At 40.5% G+C, this 25,760-nt stretch overlaps 1 protein-coding gene across 6 annotated transcripts in view; it reads left to right on the forward strand.

Moving 5' to 3' along the window:
* The window catches only part of MAPK8 (mitogen-activated protein kinase 8), a 44,516-nt gene continuing 18,756 nt past the window's right edge, over nucleotides 1-25,760 (forward strand). For 4 of the 6 annotated variants that reach the window (XR_014884904.1, XR_014884903.1, XM_085230179.1 and 1 more), the window contains exons 1-5: nucleotides 1-159; nucleotides 21,518-21,684; nucleotides 23,716-23,845; nucleotides 25,090-25,148; nucleotides 25,273-25,411. Coding sequence is in view for 4 of the 6 variants with exons in the window: in XM_085230179.1 (XP_085086305.1) it covers nucleotides 21,563-21,684; nucleotides 23,716-23,845; nucleotides 25,090-25,148; nucleotides 25,273-25,411 (450 nt within the window). In the remaining 2 variants the exon portion in view is untranslated. Of the gene's footprint in view, nucleotides 160-19,268; nucleotides 19,378-21,517; nucleotides 21,685-23,715; nucleotides 23,846-25,089; nucleotides 25,149-25,272; nucleotides 25,412-25,760 lie in introns of all 6 variants that reach the window. The other 2 variants (XM_085230178.1, XM_085230180.1) reach the window with 2 other exon arrangements.

Consider the following 25,760-nt stretch of genomic DNA (forward strand, 5'->3'; position numbering starts at 1 on the left):
GGCGGCTCAGGGGCGGCGTGGGCCGGGCCAGGCGCGCGGGCGGAGCGAGCGGAGGGGGCGGGCAGCCGCAGCCGCGCCGGGCGGGCGAAGCGCGGTGCGTGTGCGCGGCCCGGCCCCGGCTCATTATTCAGCGGCCGAGGCAGGAGGCGACGGCGGGCGGTGAGCGCGGTGCCTGGGGTTGCGGAGGGGTGGAGGCGGAGGCGCTTGGGAAGCGGGGCCGGAGCCGGGCGGGTGCGCGGCGGCGCCGCGGGGGCCGGGCCCGGCCCGGCCGCTTTGTTTACGTTCCAGCGCGGGGGCGGCGGGCCGGCAGCGAGCGTGGCGGGGCCGAGCCGGGCCCTTTGCTTCCTGCGGGGCGCTCCGCGCTCGTGACCTTCTCTGCTTGCCGGGCTCCGCCGCGGCCCGGCGGTGCGGGGACGGCTGGAGGTGCCTGGGCGGATAATGGCGGGGGCCTCTTTGTTGGTGTGACAGGAGGAGCAGCGGGCTCGGCGCCGGGCTCCTCCTCTTTCCCGGGCGGGGGGCAGCGGCCCAGGCCGTGGGCAGCTCTGGCAGCTCGGCCCTCGGTGCGAGGAGGTGCGAACGCGGCCGTGCGCAGCCACCTCTGTGCTGAACTTCCATGACCTTGCCTTTAAAACGCCTCCTGAAGCAAAAAACGCTTTCCATAAACTGCTCCGATTATAGAGCTTGGGGGGTGAGGGGTGGGCAATGCCTCTGATTCTTTTGCCTTTTGGCTCTCATATTCCTTGTAAAAGGAGCGAGCTGTCTCTTTGCAAATTTTCTTTGCACTTTGTTTCCTCTGTGTCATTAACAGCATCCAGTTTGGCTCCTGAAGCCTGTTTTCTTATGTTCAGTGTGGAGCTTCCACCGGTGAATCCTGGCCCAGGCACTGCTGATAACTCACAGATACAAGTCCCATTCAATTGTTTTGTTCCCCCAGCTATATATACAGCATGGCTTTGAATTTCTGTATCATGTGGAGCAGGCTTGCTGAAGTCTTTCAGGCACTCCAAAAACCCTCTGTGCTTTGGCCTATCTGATAAAACAAAAGGTGCTATACTGGTTTGTGGAAGGTATTGCTTGCCTCCTGGGCATGTGCTTATAGCATTTAGCAAGCTTACATTACAGCTGGCTTCTGTGTACAGGTGTGGAGACTTGGCTATAATGGCACACAGCTGAGGTGCTGAGACAGAGCACTGCTTCTGGAGGTGCCAACAGAAGTGCTTCTAGGGCAGAAGCACATGTAGAAGTGTTAATGTGTCTCTCTGTATCTGTATATCTGCAGATATGTTGGATAGATAACTTTGAACTATTTTGAAGTGTTACTATGTGAAGAGAAACTGGGCCCAACCTGGTTAAGGATAGTATCCTGGTAGCCTCACTGATGAATTTGAGTATCCCTTGTGTATAATGAAGGGAAACTCTTCCTTCAATATTAGCAAAGAAAAATGTATTGAATTTTGCGTTGTCTTGTTCTGTGATCTCAACGTGTGGGGGCAGCCATCTTGTCATTCCCCACCTTGATTCAAAGGTGTGCGGCATAGTCCGGTTAGGTAGGAGCAGTGATCATCCCACATCAATTTCCTTTCTTTGCTGTGGCTTTTGCTCTATGGTCTCAATTTCCTCAAGAGTCTGAATGCCAAGAAGCTCTGATGGGAATGCCTGGTTCTGGTAGGGAGTGCTGCCACACACGTGATGCCCGTACAGGCACTAGGCACATTTCAGACTGGCAGTTTCCAGGGCCAACTGGGTGGAAGTGTGATGGGAAGGAAGAATCAAACATCTATTGACCAAAACTAATCCAGAGTTGGAGGGGATGCTGTGTGAAATTGTTGCCTTAACTTTGAAAGGAAATGTTAATAGTGTCCTCCGGTCTAACAAGCTTTTTTTCACCAGGGATGCCACCGATTCACAAGATTCAAAGTAGTCTTGTGAAGTGCCATATACTTCATGGAGACTTCTAGGTCAGCAACAGTTTAAAAAAAAAAAAAAAATTCTCTACTGTGGTATTGAATTTTGTGGTTTGGGACTACTTGTTCTAGGTAGAAGTACAGCTGCCCTTTTGTATGTGTGACTTTTGTGTTTTAACTTTCAATTTTCAGTAACTGAAAGTTCATTAGGGAGCAAGGCCTTGGCTGGCTATGTAGGAGAGCAGATGTAACAACCTTCCAAATTCTTCATGTGAACTTGTTACATTGTCTAATTCTTCCCTAAATATCCCTATATTTAGGTAACTGAGTGTTTGTGTATTTCAATGACTGAATTCATTTTCTGCCTGCAACATAGCAGAAATGATTCCTTGTGGTTTATTTCAGCTACTTGGTTATCTGTTCCCTTTATATTCCCTTTGTTGTTTTTGTTTGTACTTTCTTCCTTAACTGCCAAATTATTTGTATGGATATTCTTTAAAAGATGCACAGAAAGTACATGCATGCAAACCTCTTCCTTCTTGAAGTTTTGTCCAGTGTTCTTGACAAATGCAAGTAACCTTGATAGTCTGATCAAGAGTATGGCATGCCATGTCTTAAACTTCATTCTCTTCCTCCCCTTCACCCATGGGGGAAAAGTGCTATGTTTACAGTGTTTTTAAAAATGTTATTTTGTATGTATGTAATGTTTGTTGCTGTATTTTTTTTTTTTTGCCAATCTCCTTTTCATCATAGGTTTTTAATAAAGACTGAATATTTTCTTGCTGTAAATGCATTCTTAAAAAACAAACAAAAAAAACCCTGAGTTGTTCTTCATTCAAAACCTGCAGAAACAGAAATCTGTTTATATTATGGGAAGATCTCTTGGTCCTTGAAAGCTCTTCCAAAATCCAATTGAAGCTACTTGTGCTGTTTTCCTGCTGCGAAGTTCATCAGAGCACACTCATGGATTCTGGAAAATAATCCTTACATTGCTGAATTAAGCATCCAAATAAGTAATTTTCAAATCTTTTTCAATAAGCACCTTGTTTAGATTGAGGTGGAAATTTTACTTTTAAACTTGATAAAGGCTTTCTGGCTCTCCTTGTGGAAAGATCATTTTTTACATCTTTTCTGGTTAAGGGGACACTGTTCCATGTATATGATTTATTTCTATGAAAATACACAAATAGTCATTTGAACTTGTGGATATTATTTTTATCAGTGACTGCAGTATCAGTGAACTGGTTGATAAAAATCCTTGTTTTCAAAGCAGTTACAAGTGTTTCTATTTCTGTAGTGTCACACCATAGTTTCAGTGGTTGTCTTAAGCAATCTTTTTCCCCACATTCGTCCTCGCTGGCTGCTGTGGGGCAAAATAGATCAAGGAACTAACTGATGCAGCTGGAAAAAAAATTCTTCCATGTGGACTATTTTTCATCCTGATTAATTCCCTGGTGTCTAAGCAAGTATGCTGTTAGGAGGTAGGAAGACAAGGAGGCTGCTCAAGTGGCTGTTCCTATCAGTTGTGTACTTGCACAAAGATTCACGGATTAGAAGAGTAATGCAATGCAAGTGGATAGACTTCTTGTGTTCAGAGATGCTTGCTTAAAAAAATCCATGTGCAAATGGAGTCTTCTGCTGATGTTACCTAAAAGCATCCTGAAAAAGCTGTTTATTGTGATTGAATGCACTGTAGAGACCAAAAATAGTTGGGGATGAGCACTTGTTATAATAGAATCATTTGAGTTGAAAGAGACCCTTAAAAGTCCTCTGATCCAACTCGTCTGCAATGAACAGAGCCACATACAGCTCCATCAGGCCTGACCTTGGATGTCTCCAGAGATGGGGCATCCACTGACTCTCTGGGCAACCTGTGCCAGTGCCTCACTACCCTTGTTGTAAAAAGCTTCTTCCTTGTGTCCAATCTCTATCTCCGCTCTTTCGGTTTGAAACAATTTCCCTTTGTCCTATCACAACAGGCCCTGCTAAAAAGTCTGTCCCTTCTTTCTTGTGAGAATGTATATACGTACAGGGGCAGGATCACCTCCCTTGCCCTGCTGGCAATGCTTCTTTAGGTGCAGTCCAGGATACAGTTGGCTCTGTGGGCTGCAAGGGCACATTGCTGGCTCACATCCACCAATACCCCTAGGTCCTTTTCTGCAGGGCTGTGTTCCATTCTTACATCCCCCAGCTGGTACTGATAGCAGGGGTTGCCATGACCCAGGTGCAGACCTTGCTTTTGGATTTATTGAACCTCATGAGGTTCAGCTGGGCCTGCTGCTCAGATTTGTCATTGTCTCTCTGTTAGGCGGCCAGCACTGACCTAGAATTTTTCAGCCATTAAGTTACTGGGAGTGGACATTCTCTTCCAGGTCTGTGTGTATTAATCGTTTCAAAACAAGTGAGTATCAATAAGGGGGTCCTTATGGAAAACAAGGAGCATGTACATTTTTGGATGAAGGCTGAAGACGTGGTGTTGTAGGACTGATAACTGCTTGTGTTTCTGCTTTCTTTAAATACCACTGTGAAGAAATGCTTTCCTGGTGAGGCAGTGCTTTACTTAAGACTAGAAAGTGGATGTCAGGAACATTAAGTTAAAATGATTAATGTTTTCTTTTTATCGTAAGATGTATTTTATGTATAGGAATACAAATGCCTGCTAGTGTTTTGTGGTACTTCGGAAATACTTAGCATTTATCTTTTTAGATTTTTCTGCTTGGTAGAGGCTGCTGTTCATTTAGTGTTTAGAACTTTCCTTGTAGCTTTTTCCAGCCCATTATAACGCAGTAATAGATGAAGCCTTCAGGAAAACTGTTTGGAATACCCTACTCCCAGCTCTTTTTCAAAATGTGGAACTCCAGGTTTATTTCACTGAGGAGTTCAAGCTGTTTGTATATGCCAAATATCGAGTGGAATTTCAGTGCTATTTATCTTTAAAATTCTTATCTTGTGGTAAAACTGCAGCATTGCTCAGCTGTGATTGGTATCATTTTAAGAAATGTGTGGTCTTAGAATTTGAAAGTGGTGCCAAGAAGTTCAGAGCTGATTGGTGGTGGGCAGAGTGCATTGACAGTACACTGACTTGAAAAATTATGGGAAATAAATAGTAATGATTCTAACTTTGTATGATATACCCTTCAATTAAATTAGTTTGAATTTGAAGTGTTAAATCAAACTGGATGAGAATTGCAATATATTTTAAAAATAGAACTTAAATTTTCCTTACTCGAATGTGAACGAGCCAGTTTTGATAGCAAATCTCCTTTTGTGTGCTAGAAGACTTTTGCAGCCTGCATAGCATGAGGAGTACTCCATTTCACTGCCTGTTTCCAGAAGAGCCAGCAGTGCATAGTGCTTTGCTTCTGCCACAGGTTTTGTGCAGCGACTTTGGGTGTGAACTCCTCCAAGAGGCTGAGATGACAGCGTCAGACTGGTGTGGTTCTGTGTCTGCACGGATAGTCCTCACAAAGAGAACTGCCCGAGCACCTCTGTTCACATTACTGTTACTTTGGCTGTTCTTTATTTTGTAAAATGTTTTGTCAAGCTTTTTCTAGTGCCTGCATTTTTCTTAAATTCTTGTGTGAAGAGATGATAATCTCGTTGTACTAAGCTTATAATTAGTAATGCTTTTCTTCTCAACTTTGGGCACTTTTTTCCTAAGCAGTTAATATCTAATCCTTGTTTCTTTTCCTGTCCAAATGGTTTGCCTGTAAGCATGTTACTAAAATAAACCTCATAGTTGTCCATATTGTCACTTTTATTGTTGGATAAATGCTGCTTGATATGTGAACAGATGGGATGCTTATTAATCTTTCTCAGTTGGAAACTGTAGACTAATGCTAGATGGTGACCGGCGAGAAGCACACTTTGGTCACCTGTGTTGCAAACAAAGCAAATACTGTATATGTGTGTGCTCATGTGCATACACTTCAAATAGACAAAAAAGGGAAATGTTAACTCTATAGTTGTGCTGGAAAGCCCTTCTTCTTTAATTATGAATTTTGAGTATTTATTAAAAAAAAAAAAAAAGAAAAAAAGAACATGCAAATCTGTCAATCTCTGATGACTTATGTTTGTGTACCAAGCTATTTTTAACTAAAAAGCCTAAAAGTATACAGGCAAATATCTTGGTATTTCTTCTTAACTATAAACTGTGGCTAAAATGCATGCTCCAGTCATTGTAGTCTGTGTCCATTCATTCTTAAACACTTATCTTGTATCTCAGTTTTCTAAACAAAACTTCAGTTGTCTCCTATCTAGAGTTCTGTTTGTAGTGAAATGAGAAAAACGATCACCAGGTATCACATTTCTGGCTATGTTCTCAGCCAGGGAAGTGCCCAGCTCTGTAGATGTATGTGATCGTATGCACTTAGGTGCATAAACTGATCCTTCTGCTGGCTGGGGCCTGCTGATGGGGAGCAGCTCTTGCAGCCGAGGGCTTGGGGCTCCCGGGGAAGGAGAAGCTGAGCAGAAGGCAGTTAGATATCAGGAAGAGCCTGGCTAGCAGGTATGGAGATGTTCGCATCTATGGGCAGTTGCCCAGATCCTGCTGTAGTACTACTCCATGGTTCACACGTGTTCTGAGTTCACGCTCAGAGACAAATGAGGGAGTGGCTGTCACTGGGCTGCTCAGGTGCTGGGGTGGAGGAGGGATGGGGGCAGCTGGAGCAGAGGAAGGCACAGGTGGGAATGTAATTACTGTCATTAGGAAGGGTCATAGAGATGGTGGAGCCAGGCTCAAAGGTGCACAGTGAGAAGAACGAGGCTCATAAGCTGTAAGAATAGAAATTTCAATTGACTGTGAAAGGTATATCTTCCCATGATTAAGTATGGAGCACTGCCAGGGTCCTAGGGCATTTTAGAGTCTCCATCTGTGTAGACTTTCAGCAATGCCCTGAACAATCCTATACAAATACAGGCTAGAAGGTATGGCTGTCTGGAGCAGATAGATGATCCCCCAGATACTGCTTCCAAGCTGTGCTGTGATTCTACTGTTTGTGGGTTTGTTTTATTTTTGAGGTAGCTTAAGGTAGTTGGTGAAACAAAGGTACAGATGACATAAAGAAAAGACTGGTACAGACTGGAGGAAAAAAACAGTGAGATGTGATAAATATCTTCTTTCAAGTCTGCCAGTGGCAACACTGGCATTTCTCTGCCCTACACTGAGCTTTCCAGCTGATTAGGCCAAAAGTGCTTGCAGGCAAGCGTAAAGAACAAAACAAAGGTTATGGTGCCTATCATGCCTCTGTTCACTGTGGTGAACGTAAAATCCATCTTTGACAGAACAGCCTGAAGTACCCAGCAATGCAGCCAGCTGAAGTTTGTCCAGGCTTGCCTTTTGCAGAGGAGGAGCACATTGGCAGTTACTGCAATGGTTCCTCCAAGAGATGGTGGCACAGAGCAAACAGGTGTGATTCCCAGCTGGTGGCAACTGCAGTTCATGTTGCAGAGAAGTGGTAGGGCTAATGCCTGCTGGAGGAAAGAGGAGAAGAGCCTCATCAGATCCAGAAATCCTTTTGTGTTCTTGGCCTTATGATTGTGCTGCTTTCAAGAGACGACATCTTGCTGTTTGTTTTTTTTTTAGTTACTGGTCATTAAATGTACAAACACATTAGAATTATGTTAATGTCAAACATAAATGAAGGGGAGGTGAGCAGAAAAGGGAATTACAGCCCAGAACGTTTTGCCTCTTAGTGAAGCATCTGTCATGGGGTTGGACTTGTAGATACTTGAACACATGCACACAGTTGTTCGTGTGTGGCTCTAAGATGATTCTGTGGGAAATCTGATGTCAGTGATAGTGCATCTCTTCGGGCCCTAAATGTATTCTTTAAAGTTTTAGAGCCTAAGTTTATGCCAGAATGAAACTGACAGTAGTTAGTGATGCTTCCTGGGTAAAAATACAAAAATTGCTTCTAGCGTTTAGTCTTAAGCTTTATTATGGAAACAGTAAAAAGTGAATGTGGCAGTTGTCGTGCTGGTTAAGTTGGTGATTGTTCATTGTGCCTGTGTTTTGGATGGAGAGAAACACAACTTCCTGGGCAGTTTGGAGAAGGAACGGTAGTACCATGATATCCTAAAAAGCTTTACATTGTTAGTGGTGTGTGGGCTAAGTCCACTTTTTTCATTTAGTGCCAAAAGTGAATATTCAGGAGATGCACGGTAACAGAAGGATTATTGTGTGTGAGAGTGGTTCATTTATCAAGCAGTCAAGCTTTCCAGCAGAGTGACTTTCTTTGTGTGGCTTCCTGCAATGCAAAGCTCCTCCTTGTTGAACAACAGCCAGTGTTTCTTCCGCTGTTTAATAAATTGAAACGTGACAGGATTCTTGTGCCACTTGTATGTCAAGATGTGGAAAAGAAAAAAAGTTCAGTTTCTAATAGGCTTATTTTGACCATACAAGGGTCTCATTGATGACAACATGGAGTTGAGGGGAAATCAAAAAATCTTGGTATAACTAGAGCTACTTTATTCCTCTCTTATAGTTGAGGTTGATTCTCCCTGCTTCTCCTCAGAAATTTCCTTGTCACTAGTGTGTCACTAGCATGCAGTGCATAGCAGTACTTCTGAAGGTTTTGTTCTTGAATGAAGAATGGGAATTCTTGAGCTTCCTAGTTTAGGAACTTCTGCCTTAGCAATGTTTTTGGTACAGGCACTACTGAAGTCCGAGAGGAAGAAGAGAAGTTGGATACCAGAGCACACTATTGCTGCTTGTAGTGAATCCAGTACACCAGTGTTGTTTCCTACAAATGACCTCGAATGCAAAGCCTTTATTTTGAAATGGAGTTTAAAACCCCAGTGCCCCTCACCAATAAGTGATTGTGTGTAATGTGTGGCATTAAAGGCGAGAACTGTGAAGGAATTTAAGTGCGGTGGCTGTGATATGTTTTGGAGTTCTTTGTTCCATCCTAACGCTCTTATTGCTGAGGTATTTAATGCCAAATACTTGTGACGGGATTTCGTAGCACTTTAATCTGCTTGTATTTAACAGATGAATGAATTAGTGAAAGTAGCACATTTGTAATTGGATTCTAAGTTTTTGTAACTGGGATTTAAAGTTAAAACCTTTTACAGTTACTATTTTTGGTCAAACTTTTGATGTGATTCTTTAATGCACTTTTAAAACATACTGAAAACTTTTCCCCCCACTGTTTTGTGGCTCTCTGCTTTCTGGTGTTCTGTAGCAGTTGTCTTCTTCACTTCTGGTATTTAGTGTCACTTAGGTATTTTAGGTCACTTGGTATCTTTTCTTTGCTTGCGTCCTTTAAAAGAGTCAGAGAATCTTTCAGTCTGCTGCTTCTGCTGAAACACGTAGCTTCTGGATACTTGTCTTCCTCTGTGAGAAGAGCCTCAAGAACATGCATTTTGTCCTACCCCAGAGTAACCCTGAAACCAGATTTCTCTTCTGGCCCTGTGCAGATCTTGTTGAGGCACTCTGAATGGTATTTACTGATGGCCTGCCTTCCGACACTGTATTACTGCTTTGCTAGCAGTCACTGGATGGGTAGGAACCTCACATACATAGGCAAATTTTTGTCACTTTTGCCTGTGACTAGAAATACCATTCTGTTAGGTAGGTAGCTGAAACAGAACACCCAGATTGATAACTTATTGTCTGCTCATGAATTTCAAGTTAGATTACTGCTAAGCTTTTTAAAATACCTGAGTAAGTTGAGTAGGCCATGACATGATTCTGCCCCCAGAGGAAGTGTATAACATGATATGGAGTTGTGTGGGAGGGGTCTCGTTTAAGTGGGACTTCTAACTTCTTTTCAGATCGCTCTTCTGGACACCATTGAATTTGGTATTTCCCAGCTTTTGAAGTCTTACTTCCCTGAATTTCCACTGTCTTCAGATTTTAACGTTGTAAAAATAACAACAAAAAATGCTAGTTACAAATATGCCCTACCGTAAAACTGAGAATAGCCTATAGAAAGCAGAATGGTGTTTTAAATAGCCATCTATAAGATTCCTCCTTCCTCACAGCCTTGTTTAGTACTTATATATTTTAAGCCATTTAAAAATGTTTACCTTGAACCTCTCTCCATCTACTGTCCTTTTGTATTATCTTCATTTGAAAAAGGATTAAGGAAGTGGAAGATCTTTGCCTTATCCTATTATTTCTGTAAAAGAGAGTTTTGCTAAGAATAGTCCTTTAATCTGCTGTCGTAATGGCTTCCATGCCAAAATGTAAAATTACGCAAGTTTTCTTCTGATGGAGCCATTCTAGTTAGTGATTTTTGTGGCAAAAGTGACCCACAAGAGATAGTTGGGAAAGATACTGTGATAATGGGATTCATCATGGAACCATCTGTAGAGAAGCAGGTTCATGTGACGTTATGCTGAAGAAGCTGCAGAGATCCAGTCCTGTGAAATACAGTACAGCAGAGTGGGATTTTTTTGGTAGATGTAGCTGTATTCATTCTGATAATGTTTCTTCTTGAGAAACAATACCAGCTTCATTCTCTTTATGAAGAATTAAAATTCTAGAATCTGCTTAAAAAAATAAAGAGAAGTAGGATGAGAATTTTCAGGGTTACAAATGCTGGCTTACAGGCTGTTAGTTTTGCAGACTATCTGTCTCTTTATTTACATTTCGTGACACGTGAATTCTAAACCTGTCTGAAAAGCAAAGGCTATTTGTCTTAAGAAATCTCTACAGTTGTCTAACAGCTTCTTTAAAAAAGCTTAAGAACAGTGAAGAACTCTACAGGGTGGTGCATTAGAAATACGTCTTATTGTGTGACCTCCTCTGTTGGTCTGTGTGGTACGCCCTGATCACCTCACAAAGTACAGAGACCTGGAAAGCTTGCTGTTCAGAATGCCATAGAGTTGCACAGTGCTGTGATATATGGAATGAGAAGTGATTTACAACTTAGCAAGGATATGTATGTTAAGGAAGCCCTGCTGGCCCAGGGGAGCGCTTAGCAGGGAGGGTGGGCTGGTGTTCCGCAGCTGTGTTTGCTTGCTGCTCGTGTTACAGGAAAGGACTTGGCCATGAGAAGTGCAGGAACATGGCATGTGCTGCATGCTGCTTTGTTGCTGGCTTGGGTATCTGAGGCCTCAGTTGGAATCTGGGTAAATCTCAATGTACCCAATTCTTAATACAGTTCTCAGGCTGTTTTAAGTACGTACATTGGTGACTCTAGCATTGGCTTTGTTTTCAGAATGTGTGCATTTTTAAAAACATAAATCAGAAACCAGGAAATCTGCCTAGCCCCAAGTGCCTGCTGTTCACAGATAGTGAGGAAGTGTCAGGTTTCCTCTCTCCTTCCATATACCTGCAGACTTCCTTGCTTCCTTAGTGGAGGGAGGGAGAGATAGCAGAAGGAATGGTGAATAAGCAAAAGTTTTCATGTTGCATGAAGCTGATAGCATGCTTTCCCTTACGGTTTTCTCTTTTCTCGTCTTTAGATTGACAAGGAAGAGCATCTATCTGCTAGGCTTACTGTGTGGTTCATTTCTTCTGTTAAGATTGCATCCTCTGTTTCCCAGAACAAATATTTGCTAATTTTCAGTTGCAACAGTTCTTAAAAGCTAGGTTGTTAAATGGGGAATTGCATGGCTTGAAGGTACTGGCCTCTGCCCATGCAGCTGTCTGTAGGTCTTGGTTTCACTGGATATGCTCTCATGAGTTATATTTCTAGATTTATTTTGACACATTCTCAATCTTTGTCTTCTGAATCTGCTCTATTCTATATGGCTTCCCATGTTTCTGAGTTAGAAATCCTAGTGTCCATAATTAACTTAGAAATATCTGAAGGGTGAGTGTTGGGAGGATGGGGCCATCCTCTTTTTGGTGGTGCCCAGTGACAGGATGAGGGGCAACAGGTGCAACCTGGAACCCAGGAGGTTCCATCTGCACATTAGAAAGAGCTTCTTTACTGTGAGGGTGGCAGAGCGCTGAGCTAGGCTGCCCAGAGATCTTGTAGAATCTCTTTCTCTGAAGATATTCAACATCTGTCTGGATGCTTTCCTGTGCAACCTACTGTAGGGATCTGCTTTAGCAGGGGGTTGAGCTAGATGACCTCTGTTGGTCCCTTCCAACCCCTGTGATTCGGTGAATTTATATTTTGGCCACTTGCCCAAAGTCTGTGTATAATCTTTTGTAACCAGCTGCTTTGGGAACTGTGATAAAGGGGAGAAAAAAAGTGAGTAGCTCTAAAAGTGCACAAGGCCAGTTTCAGTCACATGAATGTGTATAAGATAACCAGAAACATGCATTTTTTTTCTTGTGCTTTGCGGTGATCTATTTCATTGTCTCCATGCTGTTAACAAGTAATGCTATAACTCTTCATAAGGACTCTGTATTTTTTCTTTTTAGTGGGAGGCCTGTAGCTCATAAGCCAGTATTATGTTGACAGTATTTTAGAGAGAAAATGATATAAAATTGAGAAGGTGGAGTGGGTAAAATCTTCCCAGCTTGAGCTTTATTGATGAAAAGCAGAAGATACCTATTTTGAAATGGGAGTTGCTGCAAAAGTCATGTATAATTTGTGAATAATTGGATGTATTGATACAGTTATTATTCTGCTATTCATTTTCCTGCTTATGCAGTGCGTATGGCGTCTGTGTATCTGACACAGTTCTCTACTGATTTTGATTGGATTTTAAATTGAATGTTTTAGAAGCAACACAAATTATATTGATTGTCTTGTTTTGGGTGTTTTGTAAGAGGTATTTCACAACATGAGAATCCTCTTTAGAAGTGTGCATAGCAGTTTACTATTGATTTTTATGTAGAGGATATCCAAATGTTGTAGTTGCAGGTTCCGTGTTTGAAGCTCGTGCTGCTGACCCTACCCAGGTAGAGCAGTTTTTCAAACCACTTCAGAGAATGTTGCCAGTTGGTTTGCATAAATGTACACTTTGAGCTTCTGAGAAAAATGCTAAGTGGTTGTGTTGGCCTGGTCTGTGCTCCGCAGGGAGCTGTGTGTGAAGTCCCTGCTGGAGCTGGGCGGGCTCTCTGTGCCAGCTGGCCAGCAGCACTGGGGAGTGGAGCTGTGTTTAACAACAGCAGTTGTTTCTGCAGCTTCCTAGTGTTCGGGTGTGATCCTGCACTGATGTATTCCTAGGCAAGTGCTAGTATCTGTAACTAACTCCCTTAGTTACTGTTATTTTATTCCTGCCAATCACAGGTCTTTTGTTACTATTCAAGAACCTCTGCTATAGTAGTTACATCTGACAGTATTTCAGGAAGTTTGGAGCTACTCCAACTGTGGAAATAGAAAAGCTTACAGTTGCCCGGTCCTAAAGTCTCTTGGTGCTGCTCACTTTCTCCAGCTTCAGGTTTCTCCAGTTTCAGGGTCAGCTGTTAACTCTTTGGCACCAGTGAGCGCCCCGTGGGGCTGAGCTGGTTGTTGTTTCTGGCTGCCTGTGTTTGAATGTAAGTTAGGGCAGGGAATTCAGTTAGTGGCGTGTAAAAGTTGAAGTTGAAAATAGAATTGTAGAATCATAGAATCATAGAATGGCCTGGTTGAAAAGGATCACAATGATCATCTAGTTTCAACCCCCTACTCTGTGCAGGGTCGCCAACCACCAGACCAGGCTGCCCAGGGCCACATCCAGCCTGGCCTTGAATACCTCCAGGGATGGGGCATCCACAACCCCCTTGAGCAACCTGTTCCAGTGTGCCACCACCCTCTTTGTGAAAAACTTCCTCCTAATATTTAACCTAAAACTCCCCTGTCTCAGTTTAAAACCATTCCCCCTTGTCCTATCACTATGTACCCTCATAAGCAGTGTAATAGTGCTTGAATAGTGCTCATCATGTATCCCTTCTTTTAGTATGAAATTTGTTTGTGAAATGTTAGAGGTGAGGTTCCCAAAATTCCAACTTTGTGGAAACATTCACTTCTGTCTTAAGCACTGTGGTGTGGATCAGATATACCTAACTGGAGCAGTGCTAGGCAGCATGCCAGCTGCAGGTCCCTGCCTGTGTGACTAACCCTGCCTGGCTCCAGTGGCACCACACCACGCGTCCTCCTTGCTCTTTCTTTGCATGGGAACAGTGTGAGGAGGCAAAACTCGAGGGGCTGCATTTCCAGCAGCTGATACTGGAGAGCTCTGCTTGGGAAATAAGCTTGTTCCTTTTCCCTGTAGAAAGCCCTGTCTGAGGGCTGGCAGGAGCTCTCCTCTCCATTCCCTCCCTCTGCAGCAAGGAGGAGGTTCCCAAGTGCTGGTGGTTGGGTTCAGTCAGGCCACTCGCCCACGCTCTGTGCTGCCGCTTTTGTGCTGGCTGCTCACAGCTGCTAGAAGCAGGAACAGATCAGTTTAATTATGATGAGAAATGAAAATGTCTGTTTGCTATCATTTAGTGCTTTTGAGATGCAGTTACTTCTTTGTGTTAGGGTGAAGTGCAAGGTCAGGAGTTTGTGAGGATGGAAGGAATTGCGTCAGTGGTGAGGAAGTGCAGGGAATCCTCTGCTGGAAGCTGCAGACAGGGTGGTTTGATCCTAAATCTGGAGGCAAGTATTTATGAAGAGAAAAAGGAGATAAGAAATGGTTATCACATACTTCTGTGCCTGTGGAGAGAAGTGTGGGACTGTAGAGCAGAAGCAACCCAGAAACTGGAGAGATGTTTATATCAGTCACTACTAATATGGGACACAAAGCACCTGGAGATTATTGGGGTCTTGTATATTACAGTGGTTGTAAGAAAGCTCCCCATATGCTGAGGTGATTGGATTACTTGTCTGCTCCAAACAGAACTAGGATCTGGGGAGAGACATCTGTTCTGGAGATTAAAATCCAATTATCAATCTTGTTTTGTGAGGGGCTCGTTCAAGAACTGATGACAAATCCTTGAGACCCTCTTGTTGTCAATGAATTCAGCAGAATTTTAGATTTTCTTAGGAGAATTTCTATTGACAACTGGTAGAAATAAGTATAAACTTCTAGCCAGGTTAAGAACTTGGAAGAATTTTAGATATCTTACAAGTAGCTTACCAAAGCAGTTTTATGCAAATACTCTTTTCCGAGCAATGTAATTAGTTGATCTTTGCAAATGGAAGACATGCTTCCTCCTTTGCTTAGAGCCTCTTGTTGTGTTCACAACCTTCATAAATACAAACTGTGCAGTAGGTTGCTCTGAAAATAATGCCTCCTTTTTATTTCTATAGAAACAACAGCATAAAAAGAGCACAGTAACATTATTTGATAAAGCAGATTCTCAGCTACAAAACACTATTTTTCAACATGGTCACCACCATTAGCTATGCTGTTTTACCAACAACAGACAAGAGCCTGCATGCTGTGCTCATAAACATCTGCACCAATGAAGGTAACCCACTGTTGACACTGTTGAAATGCATCACTACTACCTTGCTATGCTCACATCCACTGTTTGGTCTCCATAAATGTTCAGCAAGTGTTGATGAATGTCACTGGGTGCTGTTTTTTCTGCATGGAGAAAATCAATTCCAAATCTCTGCTTGATGTACACTCCCATGTCAGCCACCATGTCAGAGTGGCAGAAGCTAAGCACAGCACTCCTATATTGCAGATGTACATAAGGTTAAGTGTGAGGCACTTCTGTATCAATTATGCACAATCTAGGGACCTCATCAGATGTAAGTCGACTTTAAGAGTAGTTTAGGCAATTGTGTGCAAGTTGTTCTACTTAAAACCATCTGGTTTGTGAATACGTGATTTGAAAGCTATACAGAATTTTAAGAAAATCCTATAGTCAACAATGAGAACGTTTCATTTTAGAATAGGATTCAGATTTTTCAGGCTTCTTAAGCATTTGTGATAATCTAGTAATACCATACCATGGTGCTTACCCAGCTGATTTTAACGCCCTTTTCTAAATTCCTTATCTATTGGCATTTAAACAGAGCTTGAAGTATTGCAGAGTGCAGCTTTCAGTTCCAAGGGTGGTGTGGAAAAAGAGAGCATTAAAACCCTGGTTACACCTGTGAGTAGCTAAGCAAGCTTTGAAGTTACCTTTAAGAAACAAAATAATTTTGTTCTTCATTTCCAGAATTTGAGCATTTCAAGCGTTTGTTTTATTAACTGTCTGAAAACCAGGCACCACTTACAATGTGCCATTTAGCAGATGTCCGGAAGCCTTTAAATGTGACAGCTGAAAATTAGATAAGCATTCACAAACGCAGGATGCATACAAATCAGCAATGTTTGAACTGTATTTTCACAAATAAATAAAATTCATGAATGCAAGAGCTTTATATATTCTGCACAATTGTTTTGCTTTCAGTAGCAATCTAACGTATACTTGAAGTACTATTGATGTCCATTACACATTTTTCTACATTAGTTATAGATTCCTATGGAATACTAGTTTCTGTGGCGTTAGCTACATTTATTTCAATTGGAATTTTCTAAGTAGAATTATTGAATGAGCATTGATATGTATCCTACGTCATTGTGATGTTAATTTATGTAATTGTTTTATTTTGTAGCTACCTTTTTCCATTGCTGCATCTTTAACCAACATGTTCTTCGTTTTGTCACTCTACAAACAATGGACTTGTGTAGTAGTCTGCCTCTTTGAATGTAAACCAGTTTTTCCTGGAACCCTCTGATTTTCAGTGTGGAGATTGCTATTTTCATTGGTTCTTGTGTTGTACGAAAGTCATATCTTGCCCCACAGACTGTTTGCTAGTTTAGTGTCCTAATTTTCTACTTTTAAGCCCATTTATGCATGCTCTTAACAAAAGATTGCTGTAGAAACCTTGTAACGAATGGTGGTTGTTCCATCCGATGATTTTTCTCATTTTGTGTATTTTATTTCATTTCAAAGCATTAGGGTATGAAAATGTCTTCTCAACTGTAGTCCTTTACCACAGTTGGATCCAACTGAATACAAACAATTTGTTATGTAAATGGATACTGAGAATAAGGCATTGTGCACTATAGGCTATATGGTCAAATGCAGCATGGTATGAATCCTTGATTTTCATTTCTTGTTGCCTAGCAAAGGTATAAAACAGCAATTAACAAGCAGTCTTAGAGACTTAGCTGTACAGAGCATATGTTTCTCCACCCTTTAAGTTGGCAGTATGCATTCTATATACATGTCCCTTGTGGGAAAATTATCTCTTGGGTTCCACTTCTCTTTCTCAAAGGGAGAGAGATATCTGAAATGTATGCTTTTTGTCAGTTTATAAGGCAACCTTTGAAGCTTTCCTGTTAGCTGTTACTGTCTTTTCTGAGAGAAGAGTGCACAAGAGGTCATAAAATATTTCATGCTCTTACATAAACTGAGAGATTCTTTCTTCCATAAAGCCTGTTCCATTTCTTTCCCTCTGTGTGCCTGGAGTGCGTGCATTCAGGTCACTGCATCATGGAAGTCTATTATACATGCGTTGTTTTTAAAGTGATTTCTGATTGAAGAAGCACAGAGTTGGCATCTCGTTGACGTGAAGGCTTGCAGGTGCGATAGCCAAGAAAACATTATTTGATGATAGTGCTGCACTGAAGTGAAACACTCAGATGTCTAGTTGAAAACACAGATTTTCAATTAAATTCTAATTGCAGATACATAAAGTTTCTGCAGTTAACTCAGGGATACAACTCCTAGGGCCTCTTTGAGTTGAGTTCCTATGAGCAAAATGTCAGATTGCCCAAATCCTGCCTTAGTGACCTAATGGCACAGACCTGATACCCTTGGCTGTACCATCAGCTTTACAAAGCCATAAATTACAGCTCAGCCAGCTCTGGTTTGAACACATTAACTTACATTGCACGTGGAGGTGTGCTGAGCAGAGCTGATGCTCTGCTGCATCGCTCACCCCTTTATAGCACTATCAGGTATAGATCATAGTTTTAAAAAGTATCCAAGAAAGTGGGGTCTGGCATGAACATCACCTCTCTGAGTCTTCTAAAAAAGTCAGTCTATGCATTCTTCATAGGCAGGTCTATTGAATCTGTCTCTGTTGTTTATATTTTTTTATTGAAGTTTATCATCATTATTAAGGTTTTTAGTGCACCTGCATTGAGATTTTAAGGAAAAGCTGTGAGAACATGGGATTACCTCTTCCTCCTGCCCTTCCACCCCCAAATCTGATGTGTTTAGGCTTACTGGAAAAATATTTTAGCATACACTGTCCATATGTTGTCTTGTGTCTTGAATAATAAACTGGATGCTTTATGTCTTATACACAAAGATTAAAATTAGTGTGTTATCTTACAGATATTTTGAATTCAACAGGTTTATGTAGAACAGTCTTGTTGAGAAACACCAGGGTACGTGGTCTGTCCTTAAACAGAAGTCAGTGACAGAAGGTGTATGTATTTATACATAAACATTACTATCCATGGTTTCTTTTATTTTACTTTACTGCTGTTCTAAATATGTTTTAATTAAAGCTGAGTGAAGAAATTTGATTAATCGTGATTGTAAGTATTACTCATTTGTGGAGTTGAGGAGCAGAATGGAGTGTCAGTGGAACATTTTATAAATGTCCATACTTTGCAAGGTTAGCCATAATATTTACTTTCACAGACTTGTGCTGTTTGTCTTTTAATTTTTTTTTAAGTTGCTTCTTGTCTTGAAAGACATTTACAAGTACAGTGGGTCCAAGTATTTTCACACTGTCATGTTTTTACATCTTTATCAGACTGTGAAAGAAGCGATGAGCAGAAATTCTTGACCATCGTCAGTCTCATGCAAAACCAATTAATTCTAGTCCCTATTAGTGGACTCAAGCAGTTACGCACAGTCTTGGGATGAGGGGACTTCCCTTATATGGGTATAGCACTACTTCTATTTCCAGCATTTTTGTTGTGCTTTCTTGTGTAAATACTACCTATGGTAGTGTAAAGAGTTATGAAATTAATGTACCAAAATACACTGTAATGTCGTAGGGTCCCATTTTGGAATATCCTTACCTTGAGTAATTGAGTGCTGCCACCAAAAGGCTGGCACATACTGACCTTTGCTTAGGCAAGATATTTCCAAGGCAGCGCACAAATGTGTGAGGGGAAATTGAAGTGGTTAGCAGGCTTCTTTCCCCACTGACAGCAATTGTGTTCTGGCAAGTTCACAGTTAATGGGAGAAGGGCATTATCACTTTCCTCATTAATAATAGAAATCCGGAATCTGCATCCTGCCTTTCTTCACATCAGTAATTCTTCAGAATTGCTGGAAAGTGGAACAAAATGTCAAATTTCAGGCAGGCACGATTATCTGATATAGCTTAATCGTGTCTTAATGAAAGATACTGTGGGGATACTTTGTGTAAGAATCTTGAAAGTCTGCCAGTTTCTGCATTTATAACTACTTTAATATTTAAAGACTAAAACTTTTGGTGTTGTCGATCTTTGAAGCTAAACTTCATAAGACTAGGCACAAGTCAATTAGCAGATGGGAAGAAGTGAAACCTTTTGACTTTGTTCTAGGAGCTGTATTTGCAGAGCTGGGCACTACCAGGCGCTTTCTGTGGATACTTTCTGTGAGCGGTGGGCACAAGGGAGGCTGAGCTGAGTGGAAGTGAAGCACTGAGTGGAAGTAAGTTTGCTTAGAAAGTTGAGAGGCTTAAATTCTCGGTGGTGTAGAAACGATGAAACTTGGAGGCTGGGACACAGACAGAGTGGATGCCAATTGATTCAGGCTAAGGAAGCTGTAATGGCCAGGTGAAAAGGAGGCAAAGGGAAGCATTACTTCTGTTCTGAGACTTCTCATTGCTGACCTGAGTGCTTCCTCAGTGCTTCCCAGTTGACTGACTTACATCTCACCTTAGTTTGCCATAAAAAATTTGCAAGAAATGGCTTTTTTGAGAGCTGACTCTTCTTTAATCAGTCAGTTTTATGCTAGAAGAGTGTGAATTTTAACTGAAGTGATAAACTATACCCCATGCTGAAGCAACGGAGACTGATTTTATTATTTTTTTTATGTACGGCACAAGGAGTTGCAAAAGAAGGAATGATAATTCAAATGCAAGTGGGGATGCTCCTGCTTCTCCACTCCAGGGTACCTCTTCTTCCTTCCTCATTTAATCTCTCTTCTGTATTGCTGTCATTGTTCTGTTGATAGCATTTTACTGTCCTATCTATTGATCTGGGGTGATATGAGTTTTTCTGCTTCAGCCAATATAAGACTACACAACCTCATGTGAGGTTTATGGGAGCAGACTTCATGCATGGTGGGAAGGAAAGCCAGCTCCTGTCATTGTGGTTGCAAGTGCCCAAGCATGTTTTGCTACCTTAAGAATTATTCGGGCTTGTTGCTACATTAATTGGGCAATAAACTGTTTGGTATCTTCATCTTTCTCGTGTTTTGAACTATACTGACTGTCTGTAATCCATCAAATAATATGGTATAAACAGGAATATCTTAAACCTAAGTAAACTTTTTTTTTTTTTTCTTTGCCACACTTTAAGATACAAAACAGTACATGTATTGGTATTTAAAGATAGAGCATTAAATTAAAAATGTGACTCAGAGTTTCTGTATGCAGACATATATTGAGATACAATATTCTGAGGTATTCTGAGTTTTTCAGATAGCAGTGGAAAGATAAGGTACATTTTAAATCATTTGTATTCTTCAGATGCAGTGTATGGCACTTTATTTAAAAACAAAGAATCCAGTTAGCAGGGAAAGCCTATTAAATCCTAAACTGATGGTGCTATTCTAGAACTTCAGTATGCTGCTACATGCTGCAATGCTACTATTAGTTATAAAATGGCTCGGGAATGATAATATGGGTAAGTGTTGCATATGTTAGTAACAAAGGTAGATAGCATACTATTACTCTTGAAGTAATAAAGATATTTCTTATAGTCAAACAAGAATTTACACTGCTAGACATGTGTTACAACTCCACCCAACCCCCATGTAAAGAGAAAATTAGAAGAGTAAAACTGACAAGGAAGAAACAATGTACAGTACAGTAAAAGCCACTGTGCATTTTACTTTTTTCTCCTATGAATGTGTACCTTAAGATACTGATTTTTCCTTTGTTAATACCAGGATGGGGTTTTTTTTGTTTGTTTTTGTGGAATAGAAGTCCTTTCCATCTTATACTTGTTTTTCATTGTCCTGCTTTATATTTTGTTTCCTGGGAGCTGTGATGAGAGATCTCTGACAGGGCCAGTTTTCATTTTCTGTCCTCGATTAACTCTGTGTATTTCCATGTCAGTGATGGGCATTCCTGGCAGTTGCAGCCAAGAATATTTTCATTATTTCAATGTCTGGAAAATATATTGATGGTTTGTCACTCCTGTATCTTGTTGAATGAGTCATACAACAATTTAGGTTGTAAGGGACTTCTGGAGGGCATCGGGTCCAGACCTTGCTTAATTTGCTGCATGTGCGTGGAAAGGCTCAGCAACGCTCTGTGCTCTGTGGATGACATAACCAACCTTTTGACTTTCTGTTCACTGCTATGTAAGACTTTTGCTACCAATCATTCAATTCTTGTTTTGTATTATTTTTTTCCATTTTAGAATCCTGTCTGAGGGACATTCCTAAAAACAAAACGTCGTCTTATTCCTGCAGATGTGAAAAGCAGCATATGTTTGCATATGGGCCTTCTGAGAGAAGCATCTTATATTATATATAAGATATTATGTATATTATGGGGAATTTCTCATGTTGTTATATTAAATACAGTTGTAAAATCTTAATTTTCTTTAATTCTTTGCAGGCCGGGAGCAGAATTTGGATGAAGCAATCTACCTAAGTTGCCGTCATGAGCAGAAGCAAGCGTGACAACAATTTCTACAGTGTTGAAATTGGAGATTCAACGTTCACTGTATTGAAACGATATCAAAACTTAAAACCAATAGGATCAGGAGCGCAAGGAATAGTATGGTAAGTTTCTTCAAAGTGTAAACACACTTCTAGGTTCTGTTAATAGAATTTTGGGGGTGCCTTTACAGTTATACATTATGTGAAAAATGGTGTTGATGATCATTAGTCATCAACAGTGGGTTTTGTTGTTTAGTTTGACGTACATCCCTTCCTGCTTCAGAACCTTCTGTGTAAATTCATTTAGGTGTCTTGAGTCCCATAAATTAATATGGGAAAAACCTGGATAAGGGAACTAATCCTGATCCTAAGCCACACTGCTTAAAGTAAATCAAAAGCCAAAAAAACCTCTGTAATATTTGATGTTTTTACAAGCTTTTTCTTCTTAAAATAGTTTGCTAGAGACCTATTCCATTTAGTTCCATAGTAGTGTCTTACACCAGTTAGTGAGCACTTGTGATGCAGACTGTCAGTGTAATATGCAAATTATGCTTATGATAAATGAAACCTTTTCAGTTAAGCTACTCTGATTGCCCTGAAATGAACTGGAACACTCATATGGTTGAATTTTGTCCATTTGTGAAGGAGATAGTGTATAATTCGTGTGATTTGAGTTGAGTTGTTTTTTTGTTTGTTTTTTTCTTTTCCACTAACCCAGCTTAATTTGGAAGAATATAGAATCACTGAGGCTAGAAAAGGCCTCTAAGATCATCCAATCCAGCCATCTCCCTATCACTAATATTTCTCACTAATCCATGTCCCTCAGTACAACACCTAAACATTCCTTGAACACCTCCAGGGATGGTGACTCCACCACCTCTCTTGGCAGCCCCTTCCACTTTCTAACCACTGTTTTGGAGAAGTTTCTCCTAACATCCAACTGAATCACCCTTGGTGCAATTTGAGGCCATTCCCAAGCCAGTCCTGCTGCTGAAGTAGTTTTGAAGTAGATGACCTATAGGCTCAGCACTGAAACAGACTCCAAGGCTATGTGTATGTACTGCAGATTTAGAAATTTGTCATTTTTTCCTGGTCTCCTCTTTGCTTCTCTCTTGCGAGATATGTAATATCTTATGGATAGATGGAGGAAATATAAATTAAAAAAAAAAACTTATCAGTATATGTTCTTCCAATTTCTTCTTTCTTTTTCCTTTGTAACTATACAGTTTTATGATGCTAAAAAAAAAATAAAAATCATTCAGGGCTACGTACTGTATAGACAACATATTTCCAATTGTATTTGGTAAATGCTGACCATTTACTGGCAGATGTTCTTCATTAGTTCTGTATACCATTCTCAGTAAGAGACAATAAAATGGTATTTTTCCCTGCTGAGGCTTTTTTACTAGCTGACAAATATTTCCTGAGTCTGCACAGTAGTCAGCTGCTGTATTACTTCTTGCAAAAAACAAAATCCCTCCCTTCCTGTCATGGAAATATGGACAGGAGTTGTCTGCACTAATAATCCTCATCTTTTCAACAGCTTGTATTACTGAATCATTAACAGTCTTGGCATCTATCTGCAAATAGAATTTTATTCTTCCTTGAAGACATCAAGATGTTAGGGCTTTCCTAGCATTTTGGTTTTTGTTTTTTTTTTTTATCTTGATGTCGATGTGAATATTGTCATGAGGATATTAAACAGCTGCATGCTGCATAATAAATGAGAGTGTGGGACCTATGTATAACCTACTTTTCCTCTCTTCTTATCCCTACCTTTCAGTGAGAAGATTATATGTAAAATTGATGTGGATTTTATGTTTAAAGCATTTTGGATCTTTTTAGGCAGTCTGTTCTTCAGTGCTAGCAAGTGGCAAGAGATCAGTACCTTTAGGCAGATATTCTAGGAAACAGAAGTCGTGCAGTTTTTAGTGGTGATTGTTGTGTGTTAGGGCTACAAATCTGGGAAAATCTTTAAAAAATTTTGTATTGCATAGCATACATGAGCACCTTGCTGTTAGTCCCCCTGAAGCTGATTAATACTGGTAGCTTTGTTTACATGCAGACTTGATACGTGATATTTGGAAAAGTAGAAACTGCCTGAGCTTAATTGATTGTAACACTGATATGAAATCATGTTATTTTTACTTACAGTGCAGCCTATGATGCCATCCTTGAGCGAAACGTTGCAATCAAGAAACTAAGCCGACCATTTCAGAATCAGACCCATGCTAAAAGAGCTTACAGGGAGCTCGTTCTTATGAAGTGCGTTAATCACAAAAATGTAAGTGGACTATTCTGCTTTAAATATTAAAGGATCGACTTGGTAGTTGTTCTTTGTAAACATTTCAAAGACCATTTCAGAGATGACATCGTTCATAGATTATAGCGGTTTTCAGAACCTGGCTGTATGTCCGTGTTAAGTACAGAAGGGTCTGCGAAGAGCAGTTGCAGGCTAGTGTTATTACCTGTCCAGTCTTCAAACTCCTCCTTCAGACTCAGGAAGGGAGACGGTGTTACATTGCTACGTTTTACAGACATCTGGCAAATGAGAATACTCTGAGTGGTAGTTGCATTCCTGTTTCTGTTCCTTGTGCTAAACAAGAGGAAAAAGCCTACAATAGTTTTTATTTATTTCTTTATTTTGTAATGCATGAATGAGTTAGGAATCTTACGTTGTGACAGCTATGTGAGGAACTGTATGATGCTTGAGAAGCTGTGGAGCAGAGCTGAGTAGAGACAATGGGAGAGAAAAAGTGATACACGTATTGGATTTAGATTACAGAAGGCTACTATTGGCCATTATCTGCCTTAAATGACAGCTGTATGCCATCTTCCTCACCTTCTCACTTAATCTCTCTTCAGCAAGAGAAAATTCTCCCTGGCTTTTAGGCAAGGAAGAATCATAGAAACCTTACTTCTGAGAATTAAGTGGTTTATATGTGGATTCTCTTAAGGAAAATTTACCTAATAGCATAGTTTGTGTGATTATCATCTCTTGCAACCCTGCTTGACTCTTGATGAGTAATATCTTGACCTGCGGCTGCATATACCCTCCATTCTTAGCAACTGGAAAATACTATAAAATTGCTGTTTTTTGTCTTTGGATCAATTTCTTGCTTCACCTCTATGGCAAAGTGACATCTCTTTGGTAGTTTTTCTCGTCACTTTTTCATTTAATTTTTCATCATACATAATAAGAATCTTAATGAATTTTCTTTATATTTAAAGTAGGGAGCAAGGAAAGACTGACTAATTTCTTCAGGTTTTAACCTTTGGAAATCTCTTTTAATCAACACAAAATGTTCTTAGATTGTATGATTTTTGGAGGAAAAATACTTTTCACAAAATCATTAGCATCTATTACAGCATGTTAGGCATGGTTGACTGGTTGACACTCTGAGCATCTGGTGCTTCAGTGGATACCAGGAAGATTGTATCAGGATGCTGAATATCTGTTTTGAAATGTTGATTTGCAACTTTGGTATTGCTGTGATGCGATTATACTTCCTCTCTTTTTTCCTACAGATAATCGGCTTACTGAATGTGTTCACACCACAGAAATCCCTAGAAGAATTTCAAGATGTGTAAGTTTGATATAAACTAAAGCTGTGAATTAACTTCAAAAATATTAACATGGAAAGATGAACAAGGTAAAGAATACAGTAAATTGGCAGCGTTATCTGATTGCTTTTTTTTTCTCTTTATAAGCTACATAGTAATGGAGCTCATGGATGCAAATCTCTGCCAAGTAATTCAGATGGAGCTAGACCATGAACGAATGTCCTATCTCCTTTATCAGATGCTGTGTGGTATCAAACATCTTCACTCAGCTGGAATTATACATAGGGTAAGTGAATTTCCATTTACTTTTTCATTGCATCAAGTTTTGCCTTAGAGTCCTTCTCCAACCTAAATGATTTTATGATTCTATATAAACGAGCCAGGAAAAAAATCAGAAATTGTGTGTACAAATAGTGTTCTGTAGCCTATGCCATAGACAAGGAGAGAAAGCTGAAAGGAAATCAAGCTTCCTTTGTTCCTCTGCAATTCTGGAATGAACCTCTTGGATGTTTTTCCTAGGTTTGAAAATAATCTGCACAGGACGGAAAAAAAAAAATATAGCAGTGAGTTGCATTACCTTCTGTAATTCTGTATCGTGTTCAATCTTAGTAGTCATGGCAGGAAAGAATATCTGA

Source organism: Meleagris gallopavo, chromosome 8 (genome assembly GCF_905368555.1).
Source record: "Meleagris gallopavo chromosome 8, MGAL_WU_HG_1.1, whole genome shotgun sequence".
In the NCBI taxonomy this organism is placed as follows: Eukaryota; Metazoa; Chordata; class Aves; order Galliformes; family Phasianidae; genus Meleagris; species Meleagris gallopavo.